Below are 23,686 nucleotides of genomic sequence, written 5' to 3' on the forward strand. Positions count from 1 at the left end.
TCTTTAATCTCTTTAACAGAGATGGTCTCCTTTCTTACTCTTTCTTTGAAATTATATCTGGTTATGTATTTAATAATTTTGTACAGGAGTCAGGGTGACAATATAAAGTCATGCTAAACTTTAAATCCTTGACCTAGATTATCTAGGGGGAAAAATGGCTGATCATTTCTTGTCCCTATCCACTTTAGCAATCTTGATCTAGAATACCTAGGTGGAGATCATGATCCTGAAAGGGAAGACTGTCTACAATCCTAGTCTCTGCACTTTCCTCCTGTAATCCTGGCTAGGATTACAATATAAGATTGTGGTACTCTTCCCCCCCCCCCCCCCCCATCATGTATCTTTGGAAGTGCTGAGGTTCAAAGTCTCCTGAACAGCCATGAGTCATTTCAGTTGTGTCTGATTCTCTGTGACCCCATATGAGGTTTTTCACTAGTATCAGATGAGGAAACTGAGCAAACATGGTTAAGTGATTTGTCCAGGGTCACATGGGAGTGTCTGAGGCCAGATTTAAACAAGGCCGGCATTCTATCCAGAGTCACCTAGTTGTCCCAAGTAGGCATCTTGTCTTCTTATGTCTGCCCCACCCAATGGTTCTGGATGGGGTTACAGGGAAAAAGGACTCTTAGAATTGTCTGAGGTATAGCTCTTCTACAGGATTCTTTGCCGTTGCACCTATTTTTCTTCAGGGGATTATTTCATTGGTGATTCCTTTTTTTTTTTCCTTGCTGCTTTGCTGCACTTAGCAGTTTTCCATTGCTCTGGTTATTCTAGGAAGAACTGATCTTGTCAGCAATCTTCCAATTATCTTCCTTGCCATAAATCCACCCTCTGCACCTTTTCCCTCTCCAATCCTTAGAATCCAATCAACTGCCAAGTTTCATCAGCTCGAACTTAGAACATCTCTCGAAACCATCCTCTTCTCTCTGCTCACAGTCTCTTTGTTCTAGGTTCGGGACCTTTTTATATCTTGCTCTGTACTGTTGTAATTGCTTCCCAATTTGTTTCCAGGCTCTCCTGTCTCAAAGTTAATACTGTTAAGGCCCAGTTCTGACCATGAAGCCAAAGTGATAGAGAAAAAATAATAATGGATTTGGAGGGAACTTTGGTTTAAATCTTGTATTTGCCACTTCCTCTGTGTGTCTCAGTGTTCTCTTCTATGAAGTAAGATGGTTAGACCTGTGGAAGCAAAATTTGGGCACCTCATATATTGCAGATAATTGAAATTCATTAAAGCATAATGCTTAATTGAATTTACTAACCTTAAAAGTCACAAGTTGTTCAAAATAAGTGCAAATACTACAAAAACATCAAAAGATACTAATTTAATGTAGGAAAAACCTTCACAAACTATTCTTTGCATCTTGTGATTTGTATACTTTATATACTATGTATATTATGATCCAACATCACAAAATATATTTTTGACATGTTTTTCTCTTGGATAAACATTTTGTTCTTGGTTTAAAACCTGTTATAAGGTTATTTTTAGAACTTTCTGGCACTTATTGGAAACATCTTAATAAATATAGATAAAAGATAATGTGTATATATAATATATCCCGGACTTTTGTTAAAATTAGAACTAGAAATACAATTAAAACGTGATTTTAAAATTAGTATTTTTTCTCATTTAGTTTAGGTGCTTTAAAAAATTAAATGGCTTTTAAGATTCTTTCTAGATGAAAATCTTTGACCCTATGACCATGTCATTCCTCTAATCAAAAATCTCCAGCCCTATTACCTCAAGGTAAATTACAAACTCAATTTTTAAAGCCTTTCAATCTGTTTTTTTCACCTGCTTTTCTAAACATTTCATATTATTCTCCTTTATTTGCTTAACATTGGTCCTAGGAGAGTTGACCTTCAAAATATTGACAATGAAGTTATACTTAAATCAATTTAATATCCCTTCTCCTGCTCCAAGCTTTTGCTTAGGCTCTCCCTTGTGGCTGAAGTACATTTTTCTTTCTCACCTCTCAGAATCTGTGGCTTTCTTTAAGGTTCGATTTAGATGTAATGTGAAACATTTCCTTATCTCCCCAGTTGCTAGTATACTTAATCCCTCCTCAGATCATCTTGAATTTTTATCATATCATTATTTTCTCTCAGTGTAAAACTCCTTGAGACCAGTAGGTAAGTTATTTTTGTTAGCTACACTTAGTCGTTAGGAGCCTTTGTGTATTTTTATATCAAAACATGGATAGCCACTATTTCCTTTAGTATCTTATGACTCTCCTTCAGCAGGAGAGTCCCTACCAATTTCCTTCACTGTATGTCATGGCAATAACAAAGAAATAGTGAATATTGTTCTTCTTGAGCCTTTTCATTTCTTCTTCAAGCTAATCAAACTTATTTTTAGTATTATTCTATAAGGGAAGGTTTCAGAGAAATCTAGGAAGATTTGTATGCCCTGATTCAGAGGGGAATGAGCAGAACTGGAAGAATAAACAACAACAATAGTGAAGACAAATCACTTTGAAAAACTCAATACTCTAATCAATACAGTAACCAACCATGATCCCAGAGAAATGAAGAAGAATGTTACCCACCTTCTGCCATTTGGTTCACCTTGCCAAAACTATCTATCATTATTCATATGATGAAAGTTACCCAAACTAAAGGCATAGTTTTTAGGAAGAAAGAGCCTCTAAATAGCCAGCTTTGCAAACCCAAACATATAAAAAGTGATGGCGAAGATCACACACACGTTTGTTTTAATTGCCTAACTAGATGGTAAGCTCCCAGAGGGCAAGCCTTTTGCCCCAATTTGTATTCCCCAAATTGCTTACCACAACTTTAGTCATAGAGTACTTGCTGCTTACCTGGTTATAGTACCCTAGGGATTTATAGTACCTCAGATATTTCCTAGGGCTATTCCTTCTAACAATCATCTCTCAGTCACAGGTTCAAGTAATAAAAAAATACATCAAGGGACAGATACACATGGAAGTGTCCCCACTTAAGTGTATTTGAGTCCTTTACATTTCTCCTCCCCCACAACCCTCCAAATTTCCAGAGCCAGTTATAAACCCATTAATGGGCACTTTATTATGTTCTTCAAGTTCCTTTGGACAGCAAAGCAGTCATTATCTGCCCCAAATTCAGCCACATATTGTACTCATTGTACAAACTCGAAGTCTGAATTGCAAAGTGGCCAGGGCCTTTACCAGAGTTGCCAATGAGATAAGGATAAGTCCAACTGACTCCTCAGGCATGTTTGGGGCTCACTTCTGGAAGGCTGGGGGTTCATCCCTTTAAGGAAGCTGATTCCCTCTCATGCTACTGACAAAGGAAAGACTGTGCCATGCCTCAAACTGGAGAGAGAGAATTTCCATCTAGGAATGCCGTAGGGAAGTGAGAGAAAAGGATTTGTGTCCGGAAATGGGAAGAAGGTCCAGGAGGTATTAGAATTGTTGAGTCACAAGGAGATCCCCAGATTCTACTTCAGGAAATTCCTTCTCTTTTTCCTTCTTTCCCTGATTTATGGGAATGTAATAGTAGCCCATGGTGGAGAAGATGAAGCAGACGATAAACAGGAGGCCAGAAAAGAAGATGAACTCAATCCACTGAGAAAAGAGGACAGAAACTGGTTAGAAAACATATTCATAGCATTATGGTGAGATGCCACAATTAAAGAAATTGGGGAGAACCCAGGAACAAGCTAATTCCAATATGGGTTCCTCAGGAAATAAAGTAGAGGTTTTGGAAAAGAATGATTCCAAGAACCTCAACCTGGGGATCACAGGCAAGATTCACTAAAAATGCATGCAATAGAGATCTGCAATTTTCTTATTTTCTGTGTTTATGGAAATGCCCATTTTATTTCCTGTTTGTTAAGTTCAAAATAAAAATAATCAAGAAATTTTAAAACAGAGACTGGGTCTCAAAGTGGAAACTGAAAAGACTAATACTACCAGCTCATTTCCCTGATAGAAAATACCTGTCTGACAAGGAGGCCAGCTTTTTTTCATCATCAGGCTTTCTGCTTTCTCTCTTTTGTACTGTCACACTCCTACCAGGGTACTTATCAGAATTCACATGCATCCTCTGTATCTGTTCTAGTTTTTTAATGAATAAAAATTCATCCTTTCTTCTGACAGGGATGTTGGGAAGATGAAAGTTCTATGGAATCTCAGAAAAAGGCTCCTGTAATATTAGTTTCTTTTTCTAGGTTCCAAATAAGAGAAAATGGGATTAGAATTCAATTTGAAGGCTCCTAATTTAGAGCTGGGCTTGTAGTCAGACCCATCTTTGTGTCTTCAAATTCAGCTTCACACACTCCCAAGCTGTGTGATCCTGGATAACTCATTTATCCCCATTTGCCTCAGTTTCCTCATCTGTAAAATGAGCTGGAGAAGGAAATGGCAAACCACTCCAATATCTTTGACAAAAAATTTATCAAATGGAGTCACAAAGAGCTGAACATGACTGAAACAACTGAGCAACAATTTAGATATAAAAAAAACTACCTTGGTAGGGAATAGGTAAGGAGGAAAATAATTTTAATGTGAAAATAACTTTATTGGAGATTTTTTTAAGATAAGGAAACAATTGTCTCTGCACTTAGAAATGAGAAATCCATGCTAGAGTCATGGGATTGGAGAAGTTGGGTACTTATGGTTCTTGGATTCTTCTTTCCATTCTATGACAAAGACATCTAAAGCTATCACACCAATGTTCCTATTTTCGCCCATAGGAACAGAAAACTTATCTAGATTCATGTAGGGTTGGATAGAAGAAGAGGTATGAGAAGTCTAAAGGTTCTCTTAACTTCATTTTCACACTTTTATTTCATAGCTATCCTAAACTTGACAGAACACTGCAGTTATAGAGAACACTTCAAAAATACCATCTCTCCTTCCTGTGAAACAAGAATGTGATATGAAGTCCATGATCTTTTAAAATACCCTCCTTCAGGGGTAGCTAGGTGGAGCAGTGGATAGAGCACTGGTCCTGGAGTCAGGAGGACCTGAGTTCAAATCTGCCCTCGGAAACTTAAGAATTGCTTAGCTGTGTAAGCCCATTGCCTTAAATAAGTAAAGTTTTTTAAAAGGAAAAATAATAAAATACCCTTTTTTCAGCTTTGTCCTTAATTCAAATTACATATATATATGTATATTTGCATGCATATGCCTATGTACATATTGATATGAAACTACACAAAAATACATACATATACATATGCATATCATTTAGATGAATTTGATAATGCTCTAGTTTCTATTTTTATTTGGAGAATGACTAGAGAGAAGTCATTACCTAGACTCACACAAGAACATGGCAAAATGGAAAGAAACATAGGGTAAGTGAAAAAAAGTGTGAGATCTGAGATTTGGAGTAGAACACCTGAATCCTGGTTCTGTCATTTGTGAACTGTATGACCTTCAATAAGTCACACGGATGACTTACTACTCTGTGCCTAAGTTTTGTCATCTGTAAAATGAGGATAGTGGTGTTGCCTGCCTTGTACAATTATTACAAGAAAATAGTGAATTTTATTCTTATCATGCAACAAGTGAAGGATAAAACACAGGACTGAATTCCAGTGTGGACCCTCAGCCCTTTGCTCATCTAAACATGACTCAACTATTTTTGCAACTACTCACAGAGGGAATTCTCCCCTCACTCAGTGGCCAACCCATTTCCCCTCCAGCCTCTGTGACTAATGTATGGATGAAGCAACCCTTAGCTTTCTATCCCCTATAACTATCCTGTTGTCCACCCCACACACACACATCCTGTTTAAGCAAATTTGCCTGACTAGAGTGAGCCCATGGAAGACCAACACATCACTCAATAGAGATTTCTGCATACAATCATATGGGGTAGAAAGTAGAACCTGCTGATGTTTAAGCAGGAGAGACCCACACTATAATTTATACCACAAGGTCCATGACCCAGAACTTGAAATTTTACCTGTATCAGAAAGACAGACTTTGTCACAATAAGTACAATAAAGTTTCCTATGGAGACCGTCAACAACCGGGCTGCCTGTAGCACGGACTTCATGTTAGGAGGAGCCTGGAAAAGATCCAAGAAAAGGAGGTGAGCAAGGGTTCATGGGGCTTTGTATCCAGCAGATTGCCTAAATGTCTGTCTTGATTCCCTTTTGGCCTCAGACCTATAACCTGCTACATCCCGAGCTGGCTTTCTATGCAGGGTTACAGATAAGAGGAGGAGGATTTGGTTGGGGAAGTTTCAGCTCTCAAAAATCATCCACTCTGAATTCCCAATTTGTTCCACTCAATCCTAGAAGTCAGCTGCTAGAACTGCTTACCTCAGTGTAAGTGAATTCAAAGCTGGTGACAGAGAACATGACTTCTCCAGCTGTAATAAGCACATACTGTGGCATCTGCCACAAGACAGACACCTTGTTGGCAGGAATATTCTTGGTTTTCCAGGCTTGGGGGCCTTTTCCAGGTTTCTACAAAAGAAAAGAAAGGAGACACATCAGACAATTATCCCAGTAACACACATTAACAAACATCTAGAGAGTGCTTTACTACAACTTTGTAGAGGAAATAATTTTTAATTCATCAGATATCTTCTTCTCCAGGGTCCAGTGATGATGAACCAGAAAGGGGAAGCACTTAGTCACACTAGAAAATATAAGAACTACTAAAATTCATGTTTTTAGATCATTAAATTAATGTAATTTTTTGTGTACAATGTAGGCAAAACAACAATTTGGCAGGGATAAGGGAAAATTAATTACCAGATTTACTCCAGCTTTCCATTTTTAGTCATATAAAAGTGATTCTCAATTATAATGTATTAGAGCTAGGATTCAAACTCAAATGGATCTAGAATCTAAATCCATTGCTCTTCCCACTATCCCCTGAAGCCTATCAATATGTTGAAGAGACAGGGGGACCATGTTACTAGATTGCTAACTTTAGTCCTATAGTCTAAGCTTTAGCTCTGGTCATGGTAAGGTTGCTGTTCAGTTATTTATAGTTATGTCCTATTCTTGTGACCCCATTTGGGGTTTTCTTAGCAAAAATCCTGTAGCCAATTGCCATTTCTTTCTCCAGTTCATTTTACAGATGAAGAACTAAGGCTAAGTGACTTTCCCAGGGTCACACTGCTAGTAAGTCTCTGAAGTTGCATTTGAACTCACCTTACTTCAAGCCTCATACACTATCCATTGTGCTACTGGCTGCTCCATGCATAGTACCTTCTCAAGGTGAAAAGCTTTATTTTTTAATTTATTTTTAAATATACACCCTATTCTCACACCAAATCTTTTTCCTTAAATTTTCCTAATGAAATTTAAAGTTGAAAGGATCTCAAGAGATCAAACTGTTTAATGCTTCTTCTATGGATGAGGAAACTGATATCCAGAAATTAGAAAAATAATTTGTCCTAAATCTCACAGTTAGAAAGCAGCAAAGACAATATTTAAAGTCAGGTCCTCTGACCAAATCTAATATTCTTTCCACTAAACTATATTGCCTTGTTGAGTCATAGTGAAGCACAAAATAAAAGAGGAAAAAATTCACAAATACACCATAGGGACCAAGATAATTGCCTCACTTTTTTTGGGGGGGGGATCCTATTATTTTTGGGGGGTAGGAATGAGGAAGAAGCTGGGTGAATGTTTAATTGTGCATTCTACATTCAGCCTTAGCTTCCTATAATCCATTTATGGACCATGACTCAAGGACCAGTGCTAATGTCTTCAACATCCAGTTCCCTCTTAAATGGGGAGATGGCAGCTGACCTTAACAATGAAGACTGTATATGCTGCACCAAAGTCAAGAAGGCCAAGGTCTAGGAAAAATTCCTCATTTTCTGTATGACATGGCACATAATGATATCTAAATGATGGAGGGAAAGGAAAACATAGGATTAGACAAACCACACTCTTTTCTCCAGGAAGAACAGTATTCACATGTTTATCAGAATGGTGGTAAACAGCTGGCAATTGTCTGGAAAACTGGGAACTGGCCATATAGTTTAACCTGTGAAGCATTATAAAGATATCCTACCCCCTCATATAAATAATTTTGGGTTTAAGATACTTACTCTCCCCTTTCCAAAGTTCTGTAAGAGGAGAAACTGTAATTTTCACCAACGGTGAGAGCATTGTCTTTGCCTAGGCTGATATTCACTTCCTTGTTCAAAGTGTTAACAAACCTGTAAATGAGGAGAGGAACAATGAATTATAGCATCAGATTCTCACTAAAAAAGAAATTATAAAACTCTAATGAACCAACCTGATTCTCTAAGTGATGGTAGAGTAATCTCACATTTTTTAAAAGGAAGGAATCAAGCACTGATTTAATATCTACCAAATATTACCTCCTTTAATCTTCTTGGGAGGCAGGTACTATTAGTATCTCCATGTTACTATTATGGAAATGGAGGCCGAGATCGGGTGATTTGTCCAGGGTCATACAGCTAGGAAATGTCTCAGTCTCGATTTGAACTGAGTTTGCTTGACATCAGGTCTACCACTCTATCTACTGTGCTGCCTCACTACCTAGTATATAGCAAATATGTTGGTTGTTACATGTGCAATCGAAAGAGATCAATGGGTTGGAAATACAGCATAGGCTAGAACTAACAAGCTGAAATGTAAATTGGGATAAATGTAACAGAACTCTGCATTTAGGTTTTAAAATTTCAACTGCACAAGTACAGGACAATTGCATAACAAATCAATACCAGGCCTCTTTTACCTAGTCAAAAAAAAAAAAATCCATCTGGGATGAGAAGTACTTTAGGGACATAGTATTGTATGGCAGATACCAGCTCTGGGTTAAGTATCAGAAGACCTGAACCTAAATCTCTGCTCTGCTTGTAACTATCGGTGTGACTTTCAATAAGCCATTTGAACTTTTTGGACCTTAGCTTCCTCAACTTCAAAACAAGGTGGCTGAACCATATACTGTATTTCCCCATGTATAAGACATACTCTTTTGAAAAAATTGGTGTCTAAAAATTGGGAGCATCTTATATAGTAGTTGTACAATTTTTTACTTGCATTTCCTGCTTTTTTCACACTTGTCTTTGTGCTCATTGTTTCACATTTGTTACCAGTATATTAGATTACTTTTGCCCCATTCCAGTGCTGAATTCAAGTTCAAAGTGATCCAGTTTACAAAAGTGAATGGAAATCATGCTACTGTACATCAGTTTTGTCCTCCTCCAGTTGAGAAAAACAATCTGAGCCTGGACACAGGAAGAAGAAACCGTACTGAGAACATCTTGATAGTAGAAGGCCATGAGAGGCAAAATGGCCTGGTTTACAGAGGGAATTGAAGAGATGGATTGAAGAACAAAGGGATATTGGAATTCCTGTGTCCAGAGAGATATTTCAACAGGAGTCACAAGAAATGACTGATTTCCAAGGAGACACAACTGGTGCTTCAGGTTCATGGAACACAATGGACTAAGCATGTGTCCAGGCACCAGACTTGCCCAGGGAGAGCTTATGGTCAACCACAGACCAGAGCACAGGCAGGAGATCAGGCAGAGCCTCTCCTGAGATAGTGGCTCATCATCAAATAGAGATGAAGATGAGCTAATGGGAGGGAGTTTTGACAGTGATGAGTTGTATGGATTTTATGATGAATAGAACTTGAGCTCAATAACTTTATGTAATGCAGGGTTTTTTTTCAAATTTCACCCCCCAAATTAAGGTCTGTCATATAAGGTACATTTTCCATATATATATATATTATGTGTATGTGTGTGTGTGTGTGTGTGTGTGTGTGTGTGTGTGTGTGTGTATGTGTGTCTTTTACAGGGGGGGAAATATGGTAACCTCTAAGATCTCTTCCAACTTTCCCGGTTTGGATCCTAAGCTAACTTGCCTTAAGTTCTGCTCTTCCTGCCTTTCATTTCCAAGGGAAATGTCTGCCAATTCTCATGCTGCAGACATTTTGGAGGTGACCACTCCTGTGGACCATAGAACCCTGCAGCTAATCCATTCATGTCTGTACTAGATGAGATGTAGAACATGCCCTGGGAACTAGGATTCCATTACACATACCTCACAGCTGCCATTCCATTAACTGGTTTGGTTCCCATGTCTTTCAGCTATAAAAAAAACAAAGTAAGTTTATTGGGGGTGGGGGGTGGGAGAGGGTAGGATTTTCAAACTGTAAAGAGATAAAGAATTTTTTTTAAATGATTTCACAAAAATAACCAAAATATTGGGAAAGCTTAATATGCCTGCATGTAGCACGCCTGCATGTAGTAATGGAGTGTCTTGCAAAAAAATCTGGAAGGAAGGTAGCTTATACTAAAATTAATAGAATCCATAATAAAAGTTTAGACAGGCAACTCTGAACTCCCAGACCTGAAGCACTCCTTTAACTAAAAAAGAAAAGCTCTTTCTTGTAACAAATAAGGCTAGTCAAGCAAAAAATAAACCAAAAAAAAAAAAATCCCACACATTGTCCTCATTTGAAAATGTGTGACTCTACTATTATAGTCCATCATCTCTCTAGCAAAAAAAAGGTGAAACATGATTTAACATCAGTCTTCTGAATTTCTGATTGGTCATTGATCAATACTTATAATGATAATAATAATAATAATGTTGCTTTTTTCATAATATTATGGTAGTTTGCATATAAATTGTTTTCCTTGTTCTATTTAATATACTCTATTTAATTTCATGCAATTCTTATCAAGTTTCCTGTTCCTTTTCCAGTATCCTGTGGCAAACAATATCGTTATCATATTCATCAGTCTTAAGTTATTCAAACAACCCCCTAACTTTTTTTTTCTCAATTCTTTGGTAAAACAAAAAAAATCCTGTTACCAACACTTTTGCACATATTGGTCCTTGCCCTCCTTAATCTCTTTGAGGCCCTGTACTGGTGTTGCTGAAAGAAAGGATACATATAGTTCTGCAACTTTTTGGTTAAAGTTTCAAAATGCTTTCCAGAATGATCAATTTGAACTCCATCAATTGTATGTTAGGAAATTTGTTTCCTAAAGTCCTTCAGTAATTGCCATTTTCCTTTTTTTTTTTGTAATTTTTACCTTTTTGATGGATGCTAGGTGGAATTTCATTGCTGTTTTAATTTGCATTTATCTTATTAGTTTTTCTTTTGAGAATTTATTCTCATTTATTCCTATTCTTTGACCATTTAGTTATTGGATTATATGTTTATAACATTTCCATATATATGCATATTTATACTTTCAATATGTACAATGTAGTATTAAATCTTAGAGAAATTTGCTACAGATTTTTTCTCAGTTAAGTTCCCTTTTAATTTTAACTAAGTTCATCAATGATTTTCAATTTTATGTTATCTAAATTGTCCATTTTTTCTATCCTTTGTTTTTAAAGAAGTTTATCTTAATTGCAATTATGAAAGACATCTTTTTCCATACTCCTTGAATTTCTTTATATGATAGGATTTTTTTATATCTAGGTCATTGATCCATTTGAAGCTTATGGGTGGTAAGTGGCATAGGGTGTTGATATAAACCTAATTTCAAACAATCTACAATTTTTTTCAGTAGCATTTGTTAAACATTAAATTCTTACCCAAATAGTCTGAGTCTTTGGGTTTATTGAAGATTCTACTTGTTTGCTTGTAGATATTCATCTGATCCAGTGATTAACTGTTCTAGTTTTTAAAACCAGTATCAAATGGTTTTCATGATTAATGCTTTGTAGTAAACTTTGGTGATGCTTTGGCTACCCCTTTCCATTTCTTAAAATATTTCCTTTGAGGTTTTTAACTGTGTACTTTAAGTTGACACATTAATTTTCCCATTCTAAAATGAAAATTTTTGCCACTTTGATTGATATAGCACTGAACAAGTTAATTATTTTAGGTAGTATTGTCATTCCTAAATTATTGGTTCTATCAAAGCATGAGCAATCAGTATCTCTCTAATTGTTTTTATTTTTGCAAAGATTTTAGTTATAGCCATATAATTCCTGTCTCTGTCTTGATAGTCAGACTTCTGGATATTTGATAATTCTATAGTTTTGAGTGTAATTTATTTTTCCTTTTTTCTTAGGTTTTGTTAAGGTTACTATTTCAATTCATATATTGTCAACTCCTTAGGGTTCTTTAAACAAATCATCTATCATAAGAAAAAAATGATAATTTTATTTGTGCTGTATGCTTATTTTTAGTTTATTTTTGTTTTTAGGTTTTTGCAAGGCAAATGGGGTTAAGTGGCTTGCCCGAGGCCATACAGCTAGGTAATTATTAAGTATCTGAGACTGGATTTGAACCCAGGTACTCTTGACTCCAAGGCTGGTGCTTTATCCACTATGCTACCTAGCCGCCCCTGTATGCTTATTTTTAAAAATTATTTTTCTTATCTTGCTGCTATAGCTATTATTTTATAACTATGTCAAATTATAGTGAACATATTTGCTTTACTTCTGATCTGACCAGAAAGATGTCTTGTATTTCTTCATTACTAATAATGCTAACTCTTAAGTTTAAAATATATACTATTTCAAGGAACAGCCCACTTGTTCATATGCTTTTAATTTTTTTAATATAGAAGAATATTGAATTTTTCAAAATCTTTTTCTTCATATATTAATATAGTCATGAAATTTTTATTAATATTTTCAGTTTTGTTTATAATTTTCCTAATACTGAACCAACCCTGCCTTCAGCTGATCATAGTATATAACTTTTTAAAAAAAATTTTGTTATAGCCTATTTACTAATATTTTATTCAGTATTTTTGTACCTGTATTCATTAGGGAAGTTATTTTGATTTTCTTTCTATGCCTTATCTTTCCCTGATTAAGGTACCAAGCCAAAGGGTGGCTAGGTGATGCAGCACATGGGCCCTGGAATCAGGAGGACCTGAGTTCAAATCCAACCTCAGACATTTAATAATTACCTAGCTGTGTGACCTCAGGCAAGTCACTTAACCCATTGCCTTACAAAAGCCAAAACAAACACACTAAGACCATATTTGTCTCATGGAAGGAATTTCAAGAGTTTGCTTTTAAACATAATTTATAGAATTCTACATTTAGTTGATTTTTGAATGTTTGATAGAATTCATCCGTATCTGTCTGACCTTGGTATTATCTTTATGACTCTTTCACTGCTTTTGTTTTTGCTTGGTTGTGTTTTTTTTTTTTTAGATTTGGATCATTTTTCTCTATTTCTTGTTCTAATTTAGGTAATTTATATTTTTTTGCATATATCATCTTATCAGTTTTAGTGGCATAAAATTAGGCAAAGTAGTTTCTAATAATTTTCATTTATTTAGCCTTCATTTTTCTTAATTTTCTTTTTCTCTGATTAGAAATTTGGTTTTATCTTTTTTAAAGAAAAAATATTATTTAATGATACCTCTTTTATTAGTTTTGAAAAGGAGCTCTTGGTTTACAATTCAAGCTCTTAATAACAAATTCAAGGGTTTTCTATTTTCAATTTTGCTTAAATCTTTGATTTTAGAATTTCTATTTTATTTTTTGTTGGGTTTTTTGTTTTTGTTAATGTGAGGTTTCCCACTCTTTTGTTGTCATTACATGCCCAATTCATTAATATAGTCATTTTCTCTTTTGCTGATGAAAAGTATTTAGAGATAATTTCCCCTAAAAACTGCTATATTTGCATATCAAAAGTTTTCTAGGTTACTCTTCACTTCTGGTTTTCATTTGAAAGATTCTACTAGCTCTGTTATTTTAAACAAAAATACTTAAAAGTTCTCTGGCCTAATTAAAGGTCCCCTTTTCCCCTTTAGGAGTATATTCAGTTTTTCATGTTGTTATTCTTTATCTTTAAATATACTATATTTAAAGATTTTCTTTAAATTTTTATTGTCTTAAAGGTTTTTTCTTTACCATAGTTGTATGATCCTGACCATAATTTCTTGGCTTTTGGCCTCTGTCAGTTTTCACTTCTTAACATAGAATAGTCAGGTTTTTTATCTGGTTATATTTTTTAGGGAGTAAATTTAACTATCTGAATTGCCTAGATAACTGTCTAATTCTTTGATCCACTCTGTGTTGTGCAGACCTGACCAATGCAAATCTTGTAAGTATATCCTCTACAAGGCTATACACTGTAGCTCATTGATAAAGTCCATCAAAAATGAATCAATAGGGGTGGCTAGGTGGTGCAGTGGATAGAGCACCGGACCTGGAGTCAGGAGTACCTGAGTTCAAATCTGGCCTCAGACACTTAATAATTACCTAACTGTGTGGCCTTGGACAAGCCACTTAACCCCATTGCCTTGCAAAAAAAAAAAAAAAACAACTAAAAAAATGAATCAATAAATACATAAATAAAATGTCCCAGGCCAACCTTGCAAGCTTGCAACCTTGCAATGCCTATCAGCTACCCCTGCCAATGGATTAATATACCAGTTATCTCATATCTCTAGGACTTCAGTATACCCATAAGGGCATACTGAATGTCTCAGCCCTTACCAGGATGCTGGAGACATCGTTTTCATCTCCAAGAATGACCAAGCTGTATCGGCTCTTCTCCTCCACCATATGCTCATTGCTGACAAATGAGCTTCTAGACTGTAGCTGAAACTGGAAACTTTGGTTCTGAGTGTTCAGAAGGAGTTTGGAATATTTTGGTGTTTGCTGTAGAAAAAGCAACCATAAAATCATTAGGTTTTCCTCTTTTATTCCCTTCTGGGTTTCATGTGGTTAACATCCAATCAGTGGAAACTTAGACTCTCCAATTCTTCTCTCTTTCACACTCCTAACTCTTCAAGGTAGATATCCCAATGCATCCTAAGAACTCTTGGGGGCTTACCATCAATTCTGTCACTGCACCCTTAGGACTTTCTGCCCTGCATCTGAGTGCTCCTATATGTATTGTCACATCCACTTAGCAATTACACTCCCTAAGAAAAGGGATCATCTTTCTCTTCTCTTATTCCAAATGCTAAGTAGAGTACTTAACATATTGTAATTAATATATGCTTTATTCTTTCATTACTTAAAACTACTAAAACTAAACATACAGATTGCCAGATAATCCAGGTTGTACAAGGGTTAGAGTGCTATACTTGGAGTGTAGAAGATCTGAATTAGAATCCTGCCTCAGAAACTTATTAGCTATGTGACCTTGAGAAAGTCATTTAAATTCTCTCAGTCTCAGTTTCTCCATCTGTAAAATGAGGATAATAATGGCATCTAACTTACTGTATTATTGTGAATACCAAAGGAAAAACATTTATAAAATGTTCTGTAAGGTTAAAACATATAAATGCTAGATATTATTATTATCATCATCATTATTATATGATTTTTTGAACTGTACATTCAGACTCTCAAATCTATATTTTAAAAAGGAATCCTATGTTTTCTGGGGAAAATGTTCCCCCTTTTTAATTCTAATTACAGGCAAAGCCAATTTGATATCTTCTCAAAACTCAACATTTCCATTTCTATTGGGTGCATGTTGCATATCAAAAAACAGGCAATAGAAAAACAGACTTTCAAAGGGACTGAACTTTAATGCATTAAAGCCACTCTGATGGCAGAAAAGTGGCAGAACCACAAGAGTGGATTAGGGATAACCACACAGCTGAAATTTCCCAATCTTCTACTCCAAACAGATTTAAAATAAGACTTCAAGTCAAATTTTGGAGTAGCAGAGTCAAAAAAAAAAAAAGATCAAGGTGAAACATGCTTTCTAGCCTATGAAAACTTAAGAAGTTGACAAGAGGAATCAGTGATGCTGAGGAATAGGCTCTCTGGGGTGCATCCATGCAGAAGTGGCAAAAAGTGACCACAGCAGCAGCAGCAGCAGCAGCTTTGGGAACTCTGCTCAGAGATAGGTATGGAGGTCAGACACTAATCAGAAAGAGATAACAGGGCATCCTTTGCTGGCACTATGTATATTGGCATAGAAAATTTTTCTACTTTCCATTTAGATCTGGATCATAGTACCAAAGTAGAAAGGATCACCAGTGGTCAAGTTATAAGGGAAGAAGGAACTGGTTACAGTACTAAAGAGGAGCACTATCATGTGTAAGCTACAGGGGACTAATAGACCAGAGACCAGTCTAGGAGAACAGTGACTATACCTCTCTTAGGATAATACCAAAAACTTACAGATGAGATTTTCTCTGAAAACAGCAGCATGAAACTTGGCATCATACCTTCCCAATCCAAGGTAAAAAGAGTCCAACTCTAACATAAAATTCAGTCAATAAGAGTAAGACTGAAAAATGATCAAACAACAAAAATAATTTGACCATAAGAAGCTGCAGAGGCAAGGAAGAACAAGATATAACCCAGAAGAAGACAATAATGTGAAGACAAATACAAAAAACTTCAAAGAAAAATTTCAATTAGATTCAATCAAAAGAATTTCTGCAAGAGTTAAAGAGATAAGCGTGGTAGAGGAAAAATTGGGAAAAGAAATGGTGATGAAAGAAAATTATGAAAAGAGATTAACATCTTGGTAGAAAGAGAGACAAAAAAAAAAATACTGAAGAAACTACTAGCAACTTAAAAATAGAACTAGCCAAATGATAAAAGAGGCACAAAATCCATTGAAGAGAAGAACACTTTAAAAAGCAAAACTGACCAAATGGAAAAAGAGGTACAAAAATCTCACTGAAGAAAATAATTTCTTAAAAATTAGAATTTGTAGGGGCGGCTAGTTGGCGTAGTGGATAGAGCACTGGTCCTGGAGTCAGGAGTACCTGGGTTCAAATCCAGCCTCAGACACCTAGCTGTGCGGCCTTGGGCAAGCCACTTAACCCCATTGCCTTGCAAAAACCTAAAAAAAATTAGAATTTGGTATGTAAAAGCTAATGACTCCATAAGACATCAAGAAACAATAAAACAAAGTCAAAAGAATGAATAAATAGAAGAAAAGTGAAAGATCTCATCAGAAAAATGAATAACCTGTAAAATAGATTAAGGAAAACTAATTTAACAATTATTGTACTATCTGAAAGCCATAATAAAAAAGAGCCAAGACATCACATTTCAAGAAATTATCAAGGAAATCTACTCTTACATCTTAGATCACAGGGTAAAATAGAAATTAAAAGAATCCATTGATCACTTATAGAAAAAGATCTCCAAATGAAAATTCCCAGGAATATTATAATCAAATTCTAGTGCTGCTATGGCAAAGAGAAAATACTTCAAGTAGCAGAAAAAAAAATCAAATATCATGAAGCCACAATCAGAATCATACAATATTTAGTGACTTCCACATTAAAGGAGCAGAGGACTTGGAATATGATATTCCAGAGGGCAAAGGAGTTAGGATTACAACCAAAAATAATCTACCCAGCATAACAGTAAAATCCTTTGGGAGGAAAAAGTGAACTTTCAAGCATTCCTGATAAAATAACCAGAGCAGGGGTGGCTAGGTTGTGAAGCGGATAAAGCACCAGCCCTGGAGTCAGGAGTACCTGGGTTCAAATCCAGTCTCAGACACTTAATAATTACCTAGCTGTGTGGCCTTGGGCAAGCCACTTAACCCCATTTGCCTTGCAAAATAAAATAAAGTAACCAGAGCTGCATAGAAAAGTTGACATTCAAACAGAAGATTCAAGAAAAGCATAAAAAGGTAAATGTGAAAGAGAAATCATTAGGGATTCAATAAGGAAAATGATACTTTTAACTCCAAAAGAATTTTATAATTCTTAGGGCAGTTAGAAGGCATATACATAGACAAAGGACATGAGTGGATTATGATGGGATGATACAAAAATAAAAATTAAGGGGTAGAAAAAAAGGCAATGCAGTAGGAGGAGGAAGGGGAAAATAAAATGACTCACATAAAAGAGGCATAAAGAGCTTTTAAAATTAAGGGGGCATCTGTAGAACATCTGTATCCTGAGAAAGAATTGTGGAGTTTGAACAAAGACCAAAGATTATTACCTTTAATTTTTTTTAAAAAAGTTATCTTGAATGGCTTAGCAAACTGTGGTATATGTATGTCATGGAACACTATTGTTCTATTAGAAACCAGGAGGGATGGGATTTCAGGGAAACGTGGAGGGATTTGCATGAACTGATGCTGAGTGAGATGAACAGAACCAGAAAAACACTGTACACCCTAACAGCAACATGGGAGTGGTATTCAACCTTGAAGGACTTGCTCATTCCATCAGTGCAACAATTGGGAACAATTTTGGGCTGTCTGCAAAGGAGAGTACCATCTGTATCCAGATAAGGAGCTGTGGAGTTTGAACAAAGTGCAAGGACTATTCCCTTTAATTTAGGAAACAAAACCAGATAGTTTATTGTCTAATCTTGTTACCTCTTAGACTTCTCTTCTCTTTAAGGATATGATTTCTCTCTCATCACACCCAATTTGGATCAAGGTACAACATGGAAACAAAGTAAAGACTGACAGAGTGCTTTCTGTGTGTGGGGGGGGGGAGGGAAGCAAGATTGGGGGAAACTTGTAAAAACTCAAATAATATCTTTAATAAAAATAAATTTTAAAAAATTATCTTATTATGTAATTCTGCTGTATCTCATACTTTATGCTTCTTCCTTAAGGATATGATTTCTCTCTCATCACATTCAACTTAGATCAATGCAAACCATGGAAACAAAGTAAAGACTAACAAACTACCTTTTGTGGTGGGGAGGGAAGTAAGATTGGGGGAAAATTGTAAAATTCAAAATAAATAAAATCTTTCAAAAAAAATTAAGGGGGGAGAAATATTTGGAGGTGGTAGCAGGCAATACTAGGAACTTACTCTCATTGGAATTGCTCAAAACAGGACTAACATATCCAATCAAATGAGTATAGTAATCTATCTTGCCTCCCGGGAAATAGGAGAGAAGGGGGACAATATGTGAATTGGGGAAATGGTGGTTAGAAGCAAAATATGGTTGAGGAGGGACGGGGTGAAAGGAGAGAGAAAAAAGATACATGGGGAAATAGGATAGAAGGAAGTAACACAGTGAATGAGAATGAGTTTGCCCATAAAATGGAAGTGTATGGAATGGATTAAAAACAAGAATCCTATAATACGTTGTCCACAAGAAACGATTGAAACAAAGAGATATAGACAGAGAAAAGGGACAGGTCTAGATCTATCCAGTTAAAATTATAAAAACAGAGCAAAATCTAAAATAAATCTAATTAAGAGAGATAAGCAGAAAAATTACACTTTGCTAAAAGCTCTCATAGACAATGACATAATATCAGTGCTAAATATGGCAACAAATGGTATAACATCCAAATTCTGAAAGAAAAAGTAAAATGAATTGCAAGAGAAAATAGACAGTAAAATATACTAGTGGAGTAATATCTTCCTTTCCAAATGAAATATACCTACCATGAAATAAACAAGAAAGAAGTTAAGGAGATAAATAGAATGTCAAAAATGTTAGATATGCTAGACCTCTGGAGAAAACTGAGTAAGAATAGAAAGTAATATTCCTTTTTCTCAGCAGTACATGGCACCTAAACTAAATGATTATGTATTAGGACATATAAAAACTCACAACCAAAGAAAGAAAGCAAATATTAAATACATTCTTTTCATATCATAATGCAAATAAAATTACATTCAATAAAGAGCTGTGGAAATATAGATTAAAAGTTCATTGGGGGCAGCTAGGTGGCACAGTGGCTAGAACACAGGACCTGGAGTCAGGAGTACCTGAGTTCAAATCCAGTCTCAGATGCTTAATAATTACCTAGCTATGTGACCTTGGACAAGTCACTTAACACCATTGCCTTAAAATTAAAAAAAATTAATTGGAAAGGAAATTATCTACTAAAGAAGAATGGATCAAAAAGCAAATAGAATTGATAAATAATTTTGTTAAAGAGAATGACAAATGACAAAGGCATACCAAAATATGTGGCATACAGTCAAGGCAATACTTAGGAGAACTTTTATATCTTTAAATAATTACATCAATAAAATAGAGGAAGAGCAGATCAAAAAATTGAGCATGCAACTAAAAAAACTGGGAAAAGAACTAATTAAAAACCCCCAACACTAAATTGGAAATCCTGAAAATCAAAGGAGAGGTTAATAAAATTAAAAGCAAGAAAATCATTGAACTAACATATAAAATTAAGAGCCAGTTTCATGGAAAAATCAATACAACAGCTTAAACATTGGTTTTTATTATTGTCATTCAATCATTTCAGTCATGTTAGACTCTTTATGACTCCATTTGGGGTTTTCTTGGCAGATATAATGAGGTGTTTGCCATTTCCTTCTCAAACCCATTTCACAGATGAGGAAACTGGCAAAATGATGAAGTGACTTGTCCAGGATCATAGAACTAGTGTCTCAGGTCAGATTTGAACTCAGGAAGATGAGTCTTTTTGACTTCAGAACCAGCATTGTATCCACTGCATCACCTAACTGTCCCCAAATATTGGTTGATTATTTTTTAAAAGAGGAAAGCCAACTTACCAGCATCAAAAAATGAAAAGAGTAAATTCACCACCAAAAAAAAGGAAGTAAAAGTCATCATTTTATCCAATTATATTCCAATAAATCTGACAACCTAACTGAAATGTTTGAATATTTAAAAATTATAAATTGTCAAAATTAACAGAATGAAAAATAAAATACTTAAATAGCACTCTCTTAGGGAAAAAAACTAACAAGCCATCAATGAATGTCGCAAGAAAAATCCCTAGGACCAGATGAATTGATTCACAAGCAAATTCTATCAAAAATTTAAAGAACAATCAATTCCAATACTATACAAACTATTTGGGAAAATAGGCAAAGGAGTCCTTACGATTCCCTTTATGACAAAAATATGATTCTGTTACCTAAACCAAGAAGATCAAAAACAGTGAAGGAAAACATAGACGAATTTCCCAGGGATCCAGGACTGGTTCAATATTAGGAAAACCTGCAGCATAATTGACCATATTAATAACAAAAGCAACAAATATCATAATATCATCTCAATATATGTACAAAAATCATCTAGCAATACCAAATCCTATTAAAAAGCATAGGAATGAATAGAACTTTCCTTAAAACACTCTGTTGTAGTTATCTAAAACCATCAGAAAGCATTCTCTGTAAAGAGATAAGCTAGAAACCTTCCCAAAAAGTTAAGAGGGGAAGCCTGGATGCCCATTATCATTATCATTACTCATTATTGCTCTAAAATTGCTATTCATTACAATAAAATTAGGAAAATAAATTGAATGAATTAAAACAGGCAAGGAGGGAACAAAACTATCAGTCTTTGTAGATGATATAGTAGTATACTTAGAGAATCCTAGAGATTCAACCAAAGAACTATTTGAATTAATAACTAAGTAGCAGGATAAAAAATAAAGCCACATAAGTCAACATCATTTATATATATATATATATATATATATATATATATATATATATATATACATATAAAAGTACAGCATCAAGATATAGAAAGAAAAAATCTTTTAAAATAATAGGAGAAAATATAAAATACTTGGGAGTCTATATGCCAGGACCATCTCAGAAACTAAATGAACATGATTACAAAACATTTTTTCACACAGGTAAAATCAGATCTAAATATAATAAGCCAATATAATAAAAATGATAATTCTACATAAATAACTTTCTTATTCAGTACCTTGTCAAATTATCAAAAATTATTTTATAGACCTAGAAAAAATAATAACAATTCATCTGGAAGTACAAAAGGTCAAGAATATCAAGGGAATCAGTGAAAATAAAAATGTTAAAGAAAATAGCCTTCAAAGCAGTAATCATCAAAATAATCTGATACTTGATAAGCAATGGAGTGATGAATTCATGGAATAGTATAGGAACATGGGGAACAGAAAGAAATAACCATGGTAGTCTAAAGTTTGATAAATGCAAAGATCAAGCTTTTAGAACCAAAAAACTGCTAAGGAAACTGGAAAACAATATGGCAGAAATGAGTTATAGATCATTATCTCATACCATATCTTAAGTTCTAAATAGGTACATGATTTAGACATAAAAGAATGATATCATGATCAAATTAGGGGAGCATGGAATATCTTACTTGTCAGATATATAGGTAAGGGAAGAATTTATGATAAAACAAGAGATAGGCACAAACAAAACAAAAGCAGCTAAAATTAGAAGAAAGCACAAAAGAAAAAAATTATAGCAAGTCTCTTTCACAAAGTTCTAATTTCTAGAGGACTGAGTTGAATTATAAGAATATGAGTTATTCTCCAATTGATAAATGATCAAGGAATATGAACAGGCAGTTTTCAGAAGAAAGCAAAGCTCTCTCTCTAGTCATATGAAAAAAATGTTCCAAATCACTATTAGAGAACTTCACTTTAAAACAATTAAGATATCACTTCACACCTATCAATCTGGCAAATATGACAGAAAAAGAAAATGACAAGTGCTGGAGGGGATGTGGGAAAATTGAGACACTGATGCATTGTTCCTAGGGTTGTGAACTGGTCCAGTCATTCTGGTTAACAATTTGGAATTATGCCCGTGGAATTTTGACCAGCAATATGACTATTAGATCTGTATCCCAAAGAGATTTTTAAAAGGGGGTATGTGCAAAAGGACCAGCATGTACAAAAATTCTTGTAGCAGTTCTTTTCAGGTGGCAAAGAATCAGAGATTCAGGGAATGGTCATCAATTGGGGGATGGCTGACCAAGTTGTGATATATGGTTTTACTGGGGGCAGTGGGAGTTGTTTTGTTTTTGTGTTTTGGAGGCAACTGAAGTTAAGTGATTTTGCCCAGGATCATACAGTTTTATGATTGTGATAGAAGACTATTATACTATAAGAACAAGTAGGATGCTCTCAGAAAAACTTGAAAAGAGTTTTATATGAACTGATGTAAACGTAAGTTAGCAGAACCAGAAGAATATTATGCACAGGAACAGCAATATTGTACAATGATCAGCTGTGAATGACTTGGCTATTTTCATCAACACAACGATCCAAGACAGTTCTGAAAGATTTATGATGTCCTCCAGAGAAAGGACTGGATGAAATCTGAATGCAGATTAAAGAATATTTTTTTGTGGCATAATGTCAAATGACTTGCCCAAGGTCACGAAACAAAGTATACTTTTAAAACTTTAATTTTCTTGGGGGGGGTAGAGGAGGACGTGTGTATATTCTTTTGTAACATGAATAACATAAAAATATGTTTTCCATGACTGTACATGTAAAATCTACAATAGATTGCTATCAATGAGGAGGTAGGGAAGGGAAAGAGAGAATTTGAAGCACAAAAAATTTTGGTAATCTGAGGAAAAATATGAATATTTTCAAAAAAGTTCAATTTGATAAATCATTGCAGCTTACAACTACTATGAACACTTTGATGGAGTGAAAAAATAGGAACTCAAAAGTAATCACAATCCCTACCATGATATTATTTGATGTCAAACCATAGTAGTTCTTGTACAAAGAAGGGAATAAATAAATCTTTCCTTTCTTCTGCTCCTCACAGCTAATATGCTTTTAATAATCAAGATATTACTCCTTTACAGAGCTATGCCATGCTAGTAGGTGAAGAAATGTCTGATGTTCATCCAGTGTACTATTAGAATAGTTTCTGCTTCCTTGGTTCATCAATTTTGTGAATCTTTACAATGAGAAAATATTAATGCCAAAGGACTTCAAATAGATCTGATGCTCTCATCCTGTTTTCAAAGTTGACATGTGGGGGCAGCTAGGTGGTACAGTGGATAGAGCTCTGTCAGGAGGATCTGAGTTCAAATCTGACCTCGGATGCTTAATAATTACCTAGGTATGTGACCTTGGGCAAG

The 23,686-nt window shown here is 35.0% G+C and overlaps 1 protein-coding gene across 3 annotated transcripts in view; it reads right to left on the reverse strand.

Annotated features, from left to right (window-relative positions):
• Positions 1 to 1,437: 1,437 nt before the first annotated feature.
• The window catches only part of LOC141507188 (solute carrier family 15 member 2-like), a 103,171-nt gene continuing 80,922 nt past the window's right edge, over positions 1,438 to 23,686 (reverse strand). For all 3 annotated transcript variants that reach the window (XM_074214620.1, XM_074214621.1, XM_074214619.1), the window contains 7 exons: positions 14,393 to 14,557; positions 10,004 to 10,050; positions 8,032 to 8,142; positions 7,727 to 7,823; positions 6,281 to 6,427; positions 5,920 to 6,024; positions 1,438 to 3,569 (listed from right to left, as the gene is read on the reverse strand). In XM_074214620.1, coding sequence (XP_074070721.1) covers positions 3,408 to 3,569; positions 5,920 to 6,024; positions 6,281 to 6,427; positions 7,727 to 7,823; positions 8,032 to 8,142; positions 10,004 to 10,050; positions 14,393 to 14,557 — 834 coding nt within the window. In that variant the 3' untranslated portion in view covers positions 1,438 to 3,407. The remainder of the gene's footprint in view (positions 3,570 to 5,919; positions 6,025 to 6,280; positions 6,428 to 7,726; positions 7,824 to 8,031; positions 8,143 to 10,003; positions 10,051 to 14,392; positions 14,558 to 23,686) is intronic.

Source organism: Macrotis lagotis, chromosome 1, assembly GCF_037893015.1.
Source record: "Macrotis lagotis isolate mMagLag1 chromosome 1, bilby.v1.9.chrom.fasta, whole genome shotgun sequence".
In the NCBI taxonomy this organism is placed as follows: Eukaryota; Metazoa; Chordata; class Mammalia; order Peramelemorphia; family Peramelidae; genus Macrotis; species Macrotis lagotis.